This window comes from Hipposideros armiger, unplaced genomic scaffold, assembly GCF_001890085.2.
Source record: "Hipposideros armiger isolate ML-2016 unplaced genomic scaffold, ASM189008v1 scaffold_34, whole genome shotgun sequence".
Lineage (NCBI taxonomy): Eukaryota > Metazoa > Chordata > Mammalia > Chiroptera > Hipposideridae > Hipposideros > Hipposideros armiger.
This window is the reverse complement of record NW_017731384.1, coordinates 4686976-4703557: the sequence shown is the minus strand read 5'-3', so window position 1 is coordinate 4703557 and position 16582 is coordinate 4686976. Positions and strand designations below refer to the sequence as shown.

Below are 16582 nucleotides of genomic sequence, written 5' to 3'. Positions count from 1 at the left end.
CCAGTGCAGGTCGTCACCCAGACAGCCTCCACTTACTAAGGCCTGGGACTTGACCAGGCCCTTGAAGGCCAAGGATAAAGGCTCTAAGTCCAGAAACTTACTGAATCACCTGGAGCTTATTTACCAAAACTCCATGTTTTCACCTCGAGATTGTTTACAAGACATGGTAGAAAACTAGGCGCTCACCAGAATGCCTGGCTTGACCAGTAACCAAATTCCACACCACACCACACCACCCGACTGATTCCAGCCCAAGGCTGCCGGCCCCCACATACTGAGTTCCTACTGTGGGTCAGACACATCTGACCTATAACCCAACTTCATTCTCACAAAAACCCTAATTCACCACATTGTACAGGTGGCCAGGGACATAGTCAGTACCGGTCAGATCCAGGATCCAAACCCAAGCTGCCAGGGGACTCCTTAACAGGTGTCCTTAACAACCTATAGCCCCAGCCTAACCTGGAGAATCCAAGGTTCCTGACTGTCTGAAAGTGGAGGCGTCACTTCTTAAAACCCGTGAAGTCACCTAACGCTGTGAAGAGGCGAACGGGAGATTTGAGGGACATTCTGGAAAGCCCTCTACCACCACACAGCACTCACTGGCTATGGGGCATGCCAGGTGGTTCCCGAGGCCCAGTGACTATCCCCATCTCTCACCTAGAGTCCCTGTTGGGGTGGGGGTGGGGGTGGAGTCCCCCAGATTGGGTCTCTTGATGGTCTAACCAACTTCTGCTGCCCCAGGGCTGCATGATAGTGTCCACACCCTTCTCCTGATCAACTCTTCTGCAGACTTAATAAGAGTGGATGGCACTGCCCCAGGACTCTTCCTGACCATCTTGGGGGGCATCAGTCAAGCACCCTATGAACCCCACTGTGACACATGCAGGGCCTCAAGAGTCCTAGAGGAGGCCCCATCCACACCCTCCAAGACTCTGTCCTCGAGTGTCCTCTAGTAGCCCTTTCCACTTCGCTCCTTTCCTCCCAGACGGAAGTCAGTGGCAAGGCTTTTATATACCTCTTTTTCTTTTTCCATATAATGGAGAAAGAAGAGAATTGAGGAACGTGGGCATGAGGCAGGGGTGGGGGTGGAGCAGGTCACTGGCCGATTAAAGGCCAGAGAAGCAAATGATTTTTTTAAAGCACTCACCCCCGCAACCAACACACGCACCCCACTACACCCAGGGTAGCTGATGGGTCCACTGCAGGAAAAGGGAGATTTCAACTTTCGAGGCTCAAAGAGGTGCAACAGGCACCTTCAAGGAAATGTGGCTTTAATTCTCCCCCAGCCAAGAGTCTTCTTCTAAAGCAGCCCCTCATTCCAGAAGGGGGCCTCTCTTCTTTTTATTCAGGCTCTAACAGTGTACGGTCCGCTTCCCGGCTGCTCAGAACTGGGAGTTGAAGAGCGCCCGAGTTTCGGTCCCTATACAGTCTCCTTTCATTATAAACATTTTAGCTAACGAGCCCGCTGCCGGGCCCAGCTGTTTCTGGGGGAGCACTGGTTTTGAAGTGTGGACTCCACTTAGCTGCCATTTAAGCCGAGCCAATTAGCTTAGCCTTTTGACTCCGCAGTGCCCAGCCTAACCTGAATGTCATTTTCCGGTGGCTTTGAAATAGCAGACTCATGCGCACAGGCGCCCACTCGCCTTTTCATTTGGCAGCCTCTCAGAGGGCCGTCTCTGATCACAGCCAACATCAAAAGCCTGGTTTGTAAGATAAGGTAATATTTGAAGCTCACGCGGATGCTTTCCCTGGTGTCCAAAGTAAACCCATAAATAAGATATAAGGAAATAAAAATAAATAAATAAAATAACCTGTGCCGCTCTCTGCAGGAAGCGCGAGGAAAGCGTCTCGCACTGATTCTGTGACCCGCCCACTCCCCCCCAACCCCCACCCCGCGCCAGAGCAGATGCAGCCTATAAGTCAGGCTGATCCGGGTTCTAAGAGCAGCTCTGCGCAAAATGAAAAGACAGAAGTTTCCACGCTGTGGAGACCTGGCTTTCACAGTTCCTGGCTGCCACTCACGAGCAAAGAACCTGCTGCTTCTGAGGCTTTCAGCCCCTGGCTTCATCCTCCCAGGCCTGATGCCCAGGAATGCTCCCCCCCACCCAAAAAAAAACAACAAAACACCCCTTCTGTCTCCAGTGCTCCCAGACTGGGGTTTAGGACTTTGGTGGGAGTCTGGCAGCTAACTTTCAAAAAAACTTAAAATGCCATTCCTCCTGAGAATGCAGGTTTCAGAGTAACAGGCTTGTAAAACGGCCTTCTCAGAGGCCTACTAAGAAGTCCCACATCCCAGCCATCTTTCACAAGGCTTTTTACTTAGTGGGAAAACAGAAGCCAGCAGTGGGCTCTGGGTGAAGGCAATGATTTCTTTAAAGCCCCTGGCTGCTCTGTACCTCCAGGCCCCAGTGCACAGGTTCCTGGAATAGCCAAGCGGGGCCGGTCCTGCCCAACTTCCACCCAGGCCTCTTGCAAAGGCCCCCGGGACTTAATTGGTTCTGTCGCAAATGAGTCGATTCCCCCCCCCCTCCGCTTGTGTCTAATGAACTCCAACCTTCTGGAGTCTATTGAAGGCCGCCTGTGACTCCCTCTCCCCCCTCCCCAACAGGGTTCCCTCCCCACCTCCCAGCAGGGCAGCCAGCCCCACTCCCCAGCCCCTCACAGCCCAAGCTGGCCATTGTGACCAGGAGAAACAGCCAGGACCTTTTCATGCTTTATGGGGCGCTCCTGCTCCTATTCACTTCTTCAAGGAAATTTCAAAGGGGCCTGCTACCCTCTTATCCCCTCTAAGCTTCCCCGGATGAACAATGGGCTGAAAGCGATTCAGTTCGGCTTTTCATCCCCCCCCACACTTTATTTCTCACTCGGTGCTCTCATCTGCGCCAGGCCCACAATTGGCAGAGCTCTGAAGAGGGGTCTAATCCCAGCCCTGGGAATCCTGGGTGACCTGCCCGACACTGGGCAGATCACACACACCCTGGGCCAGTGGGCCAGAAAGTGCCTTGCACAGCCTGGCTTTTAGAGCATGCCAAGTCTGCTGGGGAGGGGCGGGGGGGGGGCGCCTGGCAGCTTGAGACCCACAGGAACACACATCCCATCTGATGCGCTCTTACTCTGAAGACCCCCTTGTCCCCATCGTAGGCAGCATGAGGAAAATAGCCCTGCACAAACCACTCTTGGAAGATGGTCCTGCGCTGATGAGAAACGCCCTCCCAGTTGGTATAAACACGCCCAAGTGGGTCCGGCTGCTACAGCCCCATCTGATAACCTGCCCACTCGGTTGGGACAAGGCTCAGCACCGCCCAACGCGGACGTCAGGAGGATCAGCTCCAATGCCACGAGCCTCCAGGTCTCCAAGCCTTCCAGGCACCTTCTCTTGGTGTTGGCATCCTGGTTTACTCTTCACCAAGGCAAGGTAGCTTCAACCCGGGAGGGACCCCTGAGGTTCTGCCACTTGGAACCCAGGGGAATGTCCTGTGCCCCAGAGAGAAAGCTGCTAAGTGAGGGATCTGCCCTCTCGACTCTGTACCAAAGGGGGCCTCACTGGGCCACGCTCTGAGAACAGCTGACTCGCGAAGGTAACATCTCTGGTTCCTGAAAGTGGCTTTCCTGTGCTTCAAGCTCACAAGTTCTTTAGCTAAAGGGGAGAAGGGTGAAAGCTTTAAGGTCACCTCCATAAAATTGAGGGCAGTTTTCTTCCAGGAAGCAGATACAAAGAAGAGGGGTGAAGGGGGGGAGGGTGCAGGGGAGAAGCTAGAACTCGCTCCCTCCCACTCCTCCCCCAACCCATTAAAAAAGCAGCAGTGTGAGAAATCACTAACAAAAAGAAAAGAAACTCAAAGTGGCTCAAAGGTCTCATTATCAATGGGTCCTAATGACATATCTCACGTTGGAGATGCTCATGCTTAGGGGGTAGGGAGGTACCAGGTCACGGGCAGCGGCCTATGTCTGGCCTGGACCTGCGCTCTGTCTCTGATAGGACAAGCCAGGAAGCATGGGCCCTACTTCCGCATCTGGAAGTCACAGAGGACGGCCTACATTTCTGATTGGATCTTGTGAGGCTCAAACATGTATGAGGACCACACCCAAGTTACCTCATTGTGAACCCAGAATATCACCTCAACGATGGGGCGCGAAACGCCGGCAAGGACCAGGAAGCAAGCCAAAAACAGTCTTCAAGAAAACTAAACAGAAGCCTTCTAGTCTCACATAAGCTACCTGTGACGCAGGAGATTCACTCCGTGCCCTCCTTCAAGTCCACTTAGCCTTATTTTACATACGATGCTAAGGCTCCCACGCCATCCACAGAATAATACAAGCGGAAGGAGTAATGCTACTCGTAGCAAGCACACAGAGAACAGCAAAAAAATGACAGCAGGCAGAAAGACGAGGAAAAACAAAACCTATTTCTGAAAAGGGGTGGGGGGTGTCAATATGTATAGGGGCAGACAGCCTCACACAAGCTAAGATAATACTACAATGCAGTATGAAAACAGATCTTGACATTATTGGGACCACAAAATAAATTATGCCTGTCTAATATTATTCAATCAAGTCAGAGCAAAAACGTATCAGGGACTATGTCCATCAGAGTCTAATTTTTTTTGGAGTATGGATACTGAAAAGAGCTCAGCTTCTATGGCAAACTCACTTCTGTGGAACCCCTCATTTATCCATGTTGGATGAAAGACATGTAAACCCTTACTGTTTTTACCCATGCCGAAATGCGATTTATTTTTATTAAAATGAAACATTTCACCGTAAGGATCTCTCTCTCCCTTTACTAACAGGGGAATCTGAGATAATACGAAAGCCACAGAATTTTAATCAATAGTAGAATCCCAAACCAACCTCGACAACTTTCCTTCCAACTGGTTCCGTGCCACAGGCCTTGGCAACAGGACATCTGGCCAAGAGAAACCAGATAATTTCAAACAAACTGGAAGAATAGATGGTCCAGTTTTTAGGAAGGTAAAAAGAACAAACTCAGTAAGTCTGCCAGGACTTAAAGAGCTCAATGGGTTTGCTTTTCAAAATGGTTCCCTTAGTGAGAGAAAATACCTACTCGAAACATTTGTGGAAAAGCCTTCAAAGAACATTTCTAGAACAGTGGTTCTCAACTGGGTATTGGGTGAGAAGTTCTTGGGGAGTTTTGCCCAAGTGCAGCCTCTCCCTCAGGTCTCCTAAATCAGAGCCTCAAAGGATGGCAGGAGATGGGGATACCCAGCCCACACGCACCTACGAGACTCACCCAGAATGTGGGTGTTCTCCATTCGCAGAGATCGCCATTGCATGATCTCACATGACCTAACACTAAAAGCATGATCCGGTCCGATGGCCTGCTGACCTCATCAGATCACCCTGATGACTTGATTGCTTTCAGAAATCAAAGCCATCCATCTGCAAAAGATCCAAGATGAGACACGGCTTTGGAGGGAACCCCGACTTAGGGGTAGAACCCTCACCTGACACAGGACAGGCATTGCACCAACGCCTACTGAGCCCAATGCCATCTCACATCCACGAGGGAACCTGCCACACAGAGGCCCTCTGGAGAGCTCTGGCTTGCTGACTCCCGCCTTCAGTGCCTTTTCTTTCAGAAACAATGAACACCTAAACACAAACCCTCTGGTGCCATCCTGTCCCCCGCCTGTTGGTTCTGCAGATGGAACACCTGGCTTTCAAGGGCAGCCAAGCACTTCTACCCATAGGGACAGCAGGCAAAATGACAACCAGGAGAGGGGCTGTTAAACTCAAGGAACTTATAGATATTCATCTTCAACTTCTACCTTACTTTAGTTTTCTTCTGTGAGGTGCCTGCCACCCTACTTCCCTTTCAAGGCTCTAAGCTTAACACTGCCCAGCCTACCAGGTCACCTTCCTCCAACAGCACCACGCCCCTGGCCCACTCCCCTCCCACCAAACAAATGTGTACACACACGCACGCGTATCCACACGGGATTTGGAAAGCCGGGTGAGGACGGCTGGGGACTCTAGCCAGCTGGGCCACTCTGCCAACCATGTATGTGAATGGAACACAGCATACTTACACGCTACTGTCCGTCATGGACATGGAGTCATCGGTCAGTGCATCGCTGGATATCTCGCTGTCATTGGCACTGGTGGCTGGTGCAAAGACGTAGCCAGAACCTACGTGGTATGGGTGAACAGGATCGCTCCTCTTGAAGGACCTGCAGGAAAAGGACAGCAGCGGTGCATCATGGCTTCTCACCAGAAGCCCAGGTAGCCAAGTGCACAGTCCCGCCATCTGTTCAACGCTAACCTGCCGCCTGGGGCCACGTGCTCATCTGGGCAGAAAGCAGGGGCCACAAAAGGGGCCTGCTGAGCTGAGCCCTAAATCGGCCTGGGGAGAAAGCATGCCGGGGTCCTCTGCCCCCAAAGTCAGGTCTGCCAGGGGACACAAAACCCCAGGGGAGCCTACAGAGGAAGGAAAGGGCTCTGCTCTAGGAGGGGAGGCTATGGAATGGAAGAGGGGAGTAACGCAGTGGAGGTGAAGTGTCTCCCCCAGCCTGTCCCCTCTCCACGCCTGCACCCAAAGATGACAATTTCAGGGCCCCAAGGTATCTTCAGCTTCCACGATAGCTGTTGGCGTAGTTCTGAGATGCAAACAACTGGAGGTCTGGCATAGCCTTGTCCTGTCAACCCTGGGCCCCGTGTCTCAGTGGCCTCTGCCTCCCCATTTCACCCTCTTCATCTCCTCCCAGAACAACCAGTGTGCCTGTCCCCTGCTGGGGTGCGCATTCCTCTTGTGTCACCTTAAGTGGGGGTGAGGGGGAGAAGGAGGAAGGCGCCTGCAGGAAGGGGCCTGGGAAGCCTGGTGGGGCAGGACGCCTGTTTACAAAGACCCAGCATACTCCACTGCGCCCACCAAGTCCTACCAACAGCAAAGAAACCCTCTGGAGGAGGAGGGACTGGCTCAGAAAAGAGGACCTCCTCTATCAGGCCACTGCAGGCGACCTGTAAAGATAACATTGGGGTTGGTAGATGAAAGGGAGTCATGAAAGGTCAAAGCAGTCTCCTGCACTGCTCACCGAGTTCCTGTCCCCTACTTTATGTTCAGCACCGCAGTGGACTCTGGGTGCACCCAGCCCCGGGCTCTGGTCTCCTGGCACCCACGGCCTGGTAGGGAGGGGCATGTCACCATAATGTGGGAACAGGGGACGCCACGAGGGGCACACCTTTCTACACATCATCTCACTTAATCCTCAGTCACCTGAGGGGGGACGAGCCCTGTGCCCATTTTACAGGTGTGCCCTTGGTGGTCCTGGCCTGGACCACCGCACTGGCACTAGTGGGTGTAGGGCTGATCTGTCTGGCTGTATCTCAACCCCTCTTTCTGCCTCGTAATACAATGACTAGCCTCAACATCTGTTAAGTCCTAGAGTTAAGAGGCAGGATGAGTGACCCAGCGGAGGTAAGCCCGGTATAGCTAATGATGGAGAAAATGTATCTAGCTGGGTGGCTGGGGACGGCTCCTGGGGACAGGTGGGAGCAAGGTGAACCTTGATGGGTGAGCGGAAACTCAAGGAGATGCCACCCAGGACCAGGGAAGGGAAAAGCAGTGAAAAGTCTTTCCCGGTCTGGGGTCAAGTTAGTTGGGTCAGGAAGGGGCAGAGAAAGGAAGGGTCCTGAGGTTTTCCTAGCAGCACAGAGGGCGTGCCACTGGGTTGGACTGGACGGAGGGGTGGGCGTGGACAGGGAGTTCTTGCCACAATTGGGTGTGAGAGCCGCGACAGGGGTAGGGAGTGGGCAGCAGTTGTGGGATGAACTGAATGGGATGGAAAAGAAGGTGGGAGAGCTGGTCCCTGTTTTTAAGGAGCTTGTGCTCTTGTAGCTGGGGTGACAAAACAAACATGGAAAGTTACATTCAGTCATAACATTTTAGAGTCAGAATGAATCGTAGAAATGATCTAAGCCAACCCTCTCAGTTCAGAAATGTTAATGAAAACCAAGAGCTACCACTGACCGAAAACTTAGTATGGGCGGAGTCTTGTTTTTGTCACTGCTGTACAGAGCATACAGCAGGTGCTCAATAAATGTCTGTTGCCCAGTCATCCTTCATCATCACAACCACCCAACTTAGTATGGGCGGAGTCTTGTTTTTGTCACTGCTGTACAGAGCATACAGCAGGTGCTCAATAAATGTCTGTTGCCCAGTCATCCTTCATCATCACAACCACCCAAGGAGGTACGGAGCCCCAGGTGGGGGACAGGAGCCTTGGGGGAGGCCACCAGGCTGCAGACTCAGCCACACAGAACCCACGTCTGGACTCCTAAGGAGCTTGGTTGGCAGGGACCTTGATTCTGTTCTACTGAGCTAGACTGGGACATAGAGTCAGCACTTTGAAGTGTTATGCAGGTGTGGAACTGACTGGAAAGTGCAAACGAGAAACATCATACTTGAACCTATCAAACGCCTTGGACTGAGTGAACTTGAACCGTCACTTGGACTCTCTGTCCCTGTTCTCATATCTGTAAAGGGTGAGAAGTTCTCACCACCTCCCAGGATGTTTTTTTATGACAACTAAATGAGGATGGTAAGTTCTTCCGTCCACATGTCCTCAATCTGGGATTCTCGGACACCAGGGCTAGACAGGAGTGACAGCCAAGGAAAGGCAGTTGGTTTTACTGGAGAAGAGAGGGATGAGGGGATGGTTGAGTAAAAACACTCTTCTAGTAGATAAGAGAACTCAAAAAGAGGAGGATGGTTCTGTTTGGCAACAGCACTAAAGGCAGGACAAGAGGAAATGGCCTAAGTCAGGAAGAGGAATACACTTCTTAATGGTCCAAGTGGAACCATGGAGGGATGGGCACAGGTTATGGAATCGCCCAAGTCTTTAAAATAGCCCAAAGTCCCCAGCGATCTGGTGTGTTTGGATGGGGCTACTGCTCAAAGCAAGATGGACAGGATAACTACTTCAGGGTCCCTTCCTATCTTCAGGAACACAATAAGTAAGTTAGTTCTGGACGCCCTTGATAGGGAACAGAAATCAAGAGGTCAAGAGCTGGTGCAGGCTTAGCTTCCAGCCAGCTGGGTGAGCACAGGCAAGCCACAGTCTCTATGGATGGGAGGTAAGGGGTCGGGGGCGGAGAGGAGGCGTGGAGGGTGGGGTGGTATCCACCTAAAACACACGGCAATCTGTAAGAAGTTCTCACAACCTCTGAAAGGCCCCACAAGAGCATTGTAATTTGGGGGAATCACCGTTTAATACTCCAAAAAACCAACCACCAACAAAAACAGAGAGCTCCTATCGTGCTTCTTCCTTCTGTGGCATTTATCATGACTTATAATTCCATAGCATTGGTGTGTTTACATGCTGAATGGCCATCTGGGCAGCTAGACTGTAAGCTTCATGAGGGCAAGGGCCAGATCTGTCCACTTCATGTATGTCTCCCCGGTGCCAAACATGGTTGGTGGCCTGGGGCAGAAGATCAACACTTTTTTGAACCTCCTTAAAAGACCTGGGACCATCAAATGGGTTGCTAAAAAGTTATTTTGTGTGTCTAAGAGGCATAGTACAAGATCAAAACAGCCTTAAATAGCATCCACACACTCTTTCCATGCCTTCAGTGTTGCTATCTTTGTGGTATTAACACATCAACAATGTCCCAAATGTAAGGGTTAGAATTCAACCTCTACGGGGAGAAAATGACTCAAGAGGCATTCCTCCTGCCCCAACCAAAAAGACACCTAACTCGAATCCCATGTGTGCTAACAGCTTTGCACTCCTCGAACACATGGATCCCAAAATAAACTCGTCTCCCTCCGCTTCCAAAATAGAGGGCTACTGTGTGACCAGTCATTAAAAAAGGAATATACTGCTCTCAGCTCAGTTGACTGCAATAGACTATTTGGATTTTCCTACAAACATAACAGGAGGAGGCAGAGGAAGGAGGCAGGGTAGTGAGGAGGGACAGGACCTCAATTTTTAAGAAGCCCAAACTTTGTCAAAAAAATCACTACATAATTTTAAAAAACTGGATTAGAGCTGGTTTCTTGTGATTACTTTAAAAAAAACAAAACAAAACAAAAAAAAACAAAAAACGGAAAGAAACTCGACCATGCTACAGTAATTGTACCCAGATGCTTTGATTATTTCTTCAGGACTTGTGCTCCCCGTGCTGGAAGGATTTTAAATTCTGAGGGAGCATGGAGGCCCATGGTACAGATTTTGTACCGGGCATACTGTTCGCAACTTCAATATGCAAAGGACTTTCAGCTGTCAGGTAGCAGAGGCTCCTGGGAGCTTAAGGGAAGGGAAATGTTTGCTGCTCTGTCCCCCACCCCACCCCCACCTATTTTATCTCTTATCTTGATGAGATGCTGTGGCCCCCGCCCCCTCCCCAGGCACCAGGGCAAAGCTACCCTCCGGAGAATACAACAGAACTGACCTTTGGGGCCTCCTTCTGGGTCGCCTCTCAAAACAATGCAGCTTAAAGAGCATGTTTCGGGATTTCCAAAAGCCCTCTGACAATGTGCTCACAAAGTCACTGCCCAAAGGCAACACTCTCTTCCAACAAGCATTTTCTAAGGTATCCTGGGGGCACTCGGACAACATCGGGGAACTAGGCCTTGAGAAAACAGGAGAACTTTTCCAAGTGTCTCTTAGCAAACTGCCTTCACCCGAGCCTCCATCCTCTAATTGTGGCCTGTTGCTTCCAGCATATCTTTCCTATGGCATCATTTTCTTTGATAATTGAAGCCAAGCGTGATTCCAATGGCTTCGCACAAAAATGGGCCTCATCAGCGAGTTCCTTCAGAGAACAGGAGGCGCTTGGAGCCAGCAGAGGGCCATCTGCTGGGCCTGGCTGATTTTAAGTGAGGCCAGCGCAGAGGGTCCCAAGGAGAGACAGATGAGACCCGCCTTGGGCAGGGACACACAGGGAAGGGCCAGTGCAGAAAGGGAGGGACACAGGGAGCGCTCTGTGTGCCCAACACTCTTCTCCTTCCCAAAATAAATGCTGGGCTCAGCTCCTAACCCCACAGCCCCCTTCACACACACCTAGCCACTCTGTGTGTGTGTTTGTGTGCTGGGGTTTTTACATGTGCCTCTTCCAACAGGTCACTCTTGCTCTTGGTTATTTATAGAGACCATCAAAAGCCCAGGCCTCCCACTCAACCACTCGCAAACCAGAGTCCTTCCCTCTGAGGATAATTCCTGCTCTTCCGTTCCAACTATTTATATTAAACCTGACACCAAATCAGTAAGGACACAAACAAGTCATTAAAAATGAGGCTCCTTTGAGGGCCCAGGGTAAACACAGGGCTTGGAAGACTAGCCAACGCTCTGGGCATCCAGCTGCCAAGACTGCTCCTCGACAGCTGATGAAGAGAGACCCTCGGCAGGACTCATGTCTTCTGTTTCATTAATTTTACTAACTTACTAAGCCGGTCCCATATGCTAGGTACCTTGCTTGATGACTGTATTGGGAGGGAGACACTTAAAGCGTTAGATAGGATCTGTACATCCCAGGAACTCGCCGGAAAGACAGACTTAAGTCCAACAAGTAGAGAAAGCTGAGACAAGGGAAGGGTGAATCCTCTATAACTTTATAATGAATATGGGCTAGAACCCAAGAATCACTGTTTGAAAGTGGACTTCTAACCTGGTTGCCCTTTTCACACACCCCATTGTTATCAGCATTAAATTATACTAATTATAACGCTTTACATCAGTTCAAAACACTTCCCTTTGCAAAGGGCTCTCGTGTTTATTATTTTGATCCTAATAGCAACCTATGACATAAACGGAAGCAATTACTCATTTTACAGATGGCACATGGGGTTCAGACAGGCTTGAGCCCAGGTATACGAGGTGGACAAGGCTGGGACCCAGACCTTTGAGTAATTAGGGACACCTCTCAATACACCGTCCTGCACTTGAGTATATTGCGTGTTAACATGAAATTTGGATATGGCTTAAATTCTTTTTGACAATGCCCAGCTACATACCTGGGTTTCACGAAGTCCAGGTGAAATATTTCATTTCAACCCAACGGTGGAAGAAAGCACACAAGAATACAGTATGGAAACTCTAGAGGCTGATGAAAAGGTGCCACTTATGTTACCAGCCATGCCCACAGTTCACAACCAACAAGGCAATTACTAGAAACACAAAGGATCTTTGGCCCTGGCCTCCGGGATCAAGAAGCTTCACAAGAGTAATCTCCCAAAAATGTCATCCTAGTCCTAGCCCAGATGAGGGGGTAGGGGCACTCCGCGGTTGGGTCTCTACTGCCCACCCACGAAGGGGAGGAGTCAGAGCAGGGTCCTGCCTTGCAGTGCCTTCTTACTGATGACATCCAAAGCCACACGTGGCGCTATTTACAAAGGTGACACTCTGAATCCTGACACTGGGAGACACAGAAGCCCCACTGTTAGCGGGCCCCTGGAGAAGCGGCCTTACCACAGGCCTTAAGTCGTCTCAGCTACCGCTACCGAACGGGAGAGCATTGAGGCCAGCAGAGGTTTACCCAAAGGTTCACATCATGGAACGGGGCAGTAGCAGCAGGTTCCCAGGGACGGCCCAGCCACAGAGGCCAGACCCAGTATCTTCCCAAATAACCTGAAACTATAACCTTAAAGAGGCTGAAACAACTCTTTCAGGTGATGCTTCCCTGCAAAAGCCAATGGCTTCCACTTTGGTGGAGACTAGATGTCTGTGACTTCCGAGGCTATAAGAGCACCCCCTTGTGGTTGGAGAACAAGAGTCAACTGTCTCCGCCACCCCTAAATCACTGCTCCTAAGCGCAGTCCGACCTGGCTGCCCTGCCCTTCCTGCTGCTGCTGCTGCCAGACACAGGAGGATATCCCCTTCAGAGAGGGGACACTCTCCAGAGACAGCCCGGGTCCCTAACACATGGAGAAATACACAAGGGCTAGCAAGTGTATAAGCCATCAGATAGCAGCCAGGGTCCCACCCCCCTTTTCTTACATGCCATCAGAAACAGCCTAGAATTAAGAGGCTCATTCTCTTTCCGAACACTCAGAAGGGGAGAGAGGGAGAGAAAAGAGAAAAACTAATTCTCACAGGAGGTCTGAAGTTGCCTCCAAAGGTCAAGAATCTTAAGACTTGGCCATTCTGTAAAGGACTGTTTGTCTTTGAAGCTTCAAAAAGAGAAAGTACTCCAGGGCCCCAAGTCCTCGCTGGCCAAGACCTCTGCTCCATCAGCAAAAGCAACAACATAATCAACTGAGGCCTGTCTCTTGGGCTACAAGCATTGAAAACCTAGATTAATATACTAGTAGATCCAAAGCTGAGGGTCCTTCATTAGGAAAAGTCACAGGGCCTTCCCTAGTAAGGAGGGTTTCTTGCTGGGTCAATACCTAATCGTACAAGAGACCCACCAGCTCAGCTGTTAAGCCAATTGCTTGCTCTTATCTTTATATAACAGTTCAAAAGATCCCACTTACCCCCACATCCAATGGGTACACACATTATTTCCTGTGTCTCCACCACAACCCAGCTGCCTCCCTCACCACATTAATTCCACTCTCTACTGATTAGTGGTGAATGACCCCTTCCAAAACCGGTGCTTAGGGTATTTGGTGATTCAGCGACCAGAAGCTGCTGTCCTCTCTTTCTCTCTCTCAACCCTAAGACTGGCCCAGGATACTAAGGAACCCTCATTAATGAATACTGCTTGCCAGCGTGTGAATGTAGCGCTGGAAGACTGCAGGCATCTAGCTGTGTGTACATCACTTTTCTCCCCTATAAACAACAGAAAGAAAGATCAAAGGGTTCATGGCCAGCCGTCCTGGCTCTCCACAGACCTTTTTGCAGCCTCTGCAGCACATCCATGCAACCATCCACACTGCTTAACTCAAAACATCTGCAGAGTCCTTATCGCCCACGACCCAACCCACCACCCCCCTCTGCCAGTCTCACCTGTACCCATTTTCAGCCGTTTCCGTGGACCTCACATTTGCTGTAGCCCTCAGAGTTTTGCTGGACAAGCCAACCACAGTGGGTGAAAGTTTGCACTTGAAGTCAGCACAAGTCCACTCCTCTTCTTCATTCAAGGTGGGGAGATAGCCACACACGACCTTTAGGCTGCCCAGTCCCCCGTTACTCATGTACGCCGTGTTTTCTCCCCCACTCCTCACATATTCGAGGTATATATCAGAAGTCAAAAACATCTGGTAGGCATTTTCCTCCATCACCGACTGGATCTCGGTCTGCGCCTGGTCAAACATGATGGAATCAATCTGTTGCTTCTTGATGCCATCTCGTATGTAGGTCTTGGTGGCAGGTTTCAGCTGCTTGGAGACGATGCTGTTGTTCTCGATGTACCTTTTGTAGATGGCTTTGGCTACTCGCAAAGTTTTGGTATCCTTCAGGTTCATCTGCCTGAATCCATTGCAGGCGAACCAGAAATCTAAGGTATCCACGCATTTCTCCCTCTCCAGGAAAGTCCGGAAGAGATAAGCACCATCTTGATCGCCCAACAAGGAGTGCAACGACTTGGTCCACCTGGTCAGAGGGGAATCCGGGGATGCGCGCCCCTCAGGCTCCCCCAGCCCATCCTCATTCCGCCTGGCGTTGGAGGAGACAGGCGTGGGTTTGGTGACCTGGCCCTTTCCCAGCCCAGGCTGGCACGGTGGGGTCTCCCCTTCTTCCCCTGGAACCGGGGGTCGGGGGGCATCTTCGCGGAAGCTGCTGCTGGGGTCTGGCAGGCGAGTCACCAACACAGCGCTACTCATGGTGAGAGAGCTCTTCTCACTGAGTTTGGGGATTTTTTTTTTTTTCTTCTTCCAGTTCCTCTCAGCAACCAGCGTGGTCTCTCTTTCTCTCTCAAGTCAGCAGGGGCTCATCTGAGCCTCCTTTCTAGAAAGAAAAGGAAGGGGGGAGGTAGGGAGAGAAAAGGGTATTGATCTAATCAAAACCAGATCTACCCAACATCAAAGCAAGAAAGTAAACAGGCTTTTCAACTCCTCAAATTCAAATCAAGCAACCCAGCTATCTGCGAGGTGCTCATCTAAGGTATCAGACGCTGCTTTTTCAAAGGCGAAATCTGAGCTCCCCGCACACTTGGGGGGTGGGGGGTGGGTGGGGAAGGGAGGACAAGATAATTTCCACATTGCCAGAGATGTAGCATGCATTGCCTAAGAGGTCTTGAGGGCGGTGTTCCTTTTANGTGGGTGGGGAAGGGGCGGGGAAGGTGAGATGGGAACCGGAGGGTGGGTGGTGGGGGCGGAGAGGTATTCAAGGTGTGAGACATAACCTTCCAAAAACCCACCGGCCGAGGTGCACGCAGGGCAGCGGGGCCCGCGCCTACCCGTTCCCCACCCCTCGCCCCCTTTCCGCGATAGCATCAACTCCAAAGACGCGCACTCCGAGCCGCAGGGCTGTGTGCAGGTGAAACCAATTTCGGTAAATTTCCCCGCTCTGCTCTCGGCACAGATAACTCGAGCTCCAAACGTGCCCTTCCCCGGCATCTGGTTCCCATTCCCCCACCCACCCCTTCCCTCTCGCTCCCCCCTTCCCACTCCTTAAAAATTCAGATCTTCGACCGAGAAAGAAGCCCGCCCAGTACGGGGTGGAATGGGCTCCCGGACTCCCGGTTGGAAAACGCTGACTCCCCCCTCACCAGCTGTAAATGTTCCTGCGCCCCCGCCTCCCGTCAAGAACACGACCGACTCCGTCTACACCCCAGTCTTCCTCGCTGCCCCAAACCAGAAATCAACTCACTCAAACCAGACTTTGATCTTCAAACTTTGCGAGAGCAGAGAATCCCCAAGATGGGCCACCCCCGTCCTCCCCGCCCCCCAACCCACCTCCCGGAGCCGTGAACCCTACAAAACCAGATCAGAAACCGTCTCACGCTATCACTGCCTGTGCCAAGAATCCCAAACTCTACTGATTCAAGCCTGTCTCCTTTTTCCAAAAGAAAAGTCTTATCTAACCAATAAACAAGCTTCTTACCCCAGCACGGGAAGGATCAAACTAAGGAGGGCAGGGGTGGGCCGGGGGGATAGGGCGCGACCCCGAACGAGGGGCTAGGGCTCCGGGTCCAGGGTGGGTGCGCGCGGCCCCCGCCCCAGGCCTAAGGCCGCCGGGCTGGGCAACTCAGCCGGCAGAGCGACGGGGCCGCCGGTAGCGCTGCGCTACCCCGGCAGAGGGGAGGTGGGGCGGCCCCGTTACCTGGAAGACGAAGGCGGCCCCAGGCCCGGCTCTCATCTCCGCCGAGCGCCCCCGGCCCGCCCCCCCGGTCCAAATCCAACGGCACGCATCCAGAGCCGCAGGGCGCGGGGCCGGAGCTCCGGGAGGCGCTCGCAGCACCCCGGGCGCGGGTGGGTTCCCCGCGCCGCGGCTCGCAAAGACGCCCGCAGGAAAAGCACGGAAAGCAGCAGCCTAGTCCAGAAATGGCGACGCGCGGAGTCTCGGCTCTCCGCAAAAGGGGCCGGGGGCGCGAGGCCCGGGCGGGGAGGAGGGACGCGGAGAACGCGGGCGCCCCGGGCTCGGGCCGCTCCAGATCGCAGACTGAGCCTCGGCCAGCATTCAGGGCCCCTAAGCGCGGACCAGTGGCTGGGAGGGGAGGAGGGGAGGGGGAGGAG

At 52.0% G+C, this 16582-nt stretch overlaps 1 protein-coding gene across 5 annotated transcripts in view; it reads right to left on the bottom strand.

Moving 5' to 3' along the window:
- AXIN2 (axin 2) overlaps positions 1-16582 on the bottom strand; it is a 32222-nt gene that overhangs the window by 12783 nt on the left and 2857 nt on the right. For 4 of the 5 annotated variants that reach the window (XM_019637788.1, XM_019637791.1, XM_019637787.1 and 1 more), the window contains 2 exons: positions 13914-14852; positions 6054-6194 (listed from right to left, as the gene is read on the bottom strand). In XM_019637788.1, coding sequence (XP_019493333.1) covers positions 6054-6194; positions 13914-14728 — 956 coding nt within the window. In that variant the 5' untranslated portion in view covers positions 14729-14852. Of the gene's footprint in view, positions 1-6053; positions 6195-13913; positions 14853-16169; positions 16491-16582 lie in introns of those variants that run through there. The other variant, XM_019637789.1, reaches the window with a different exon arrangement.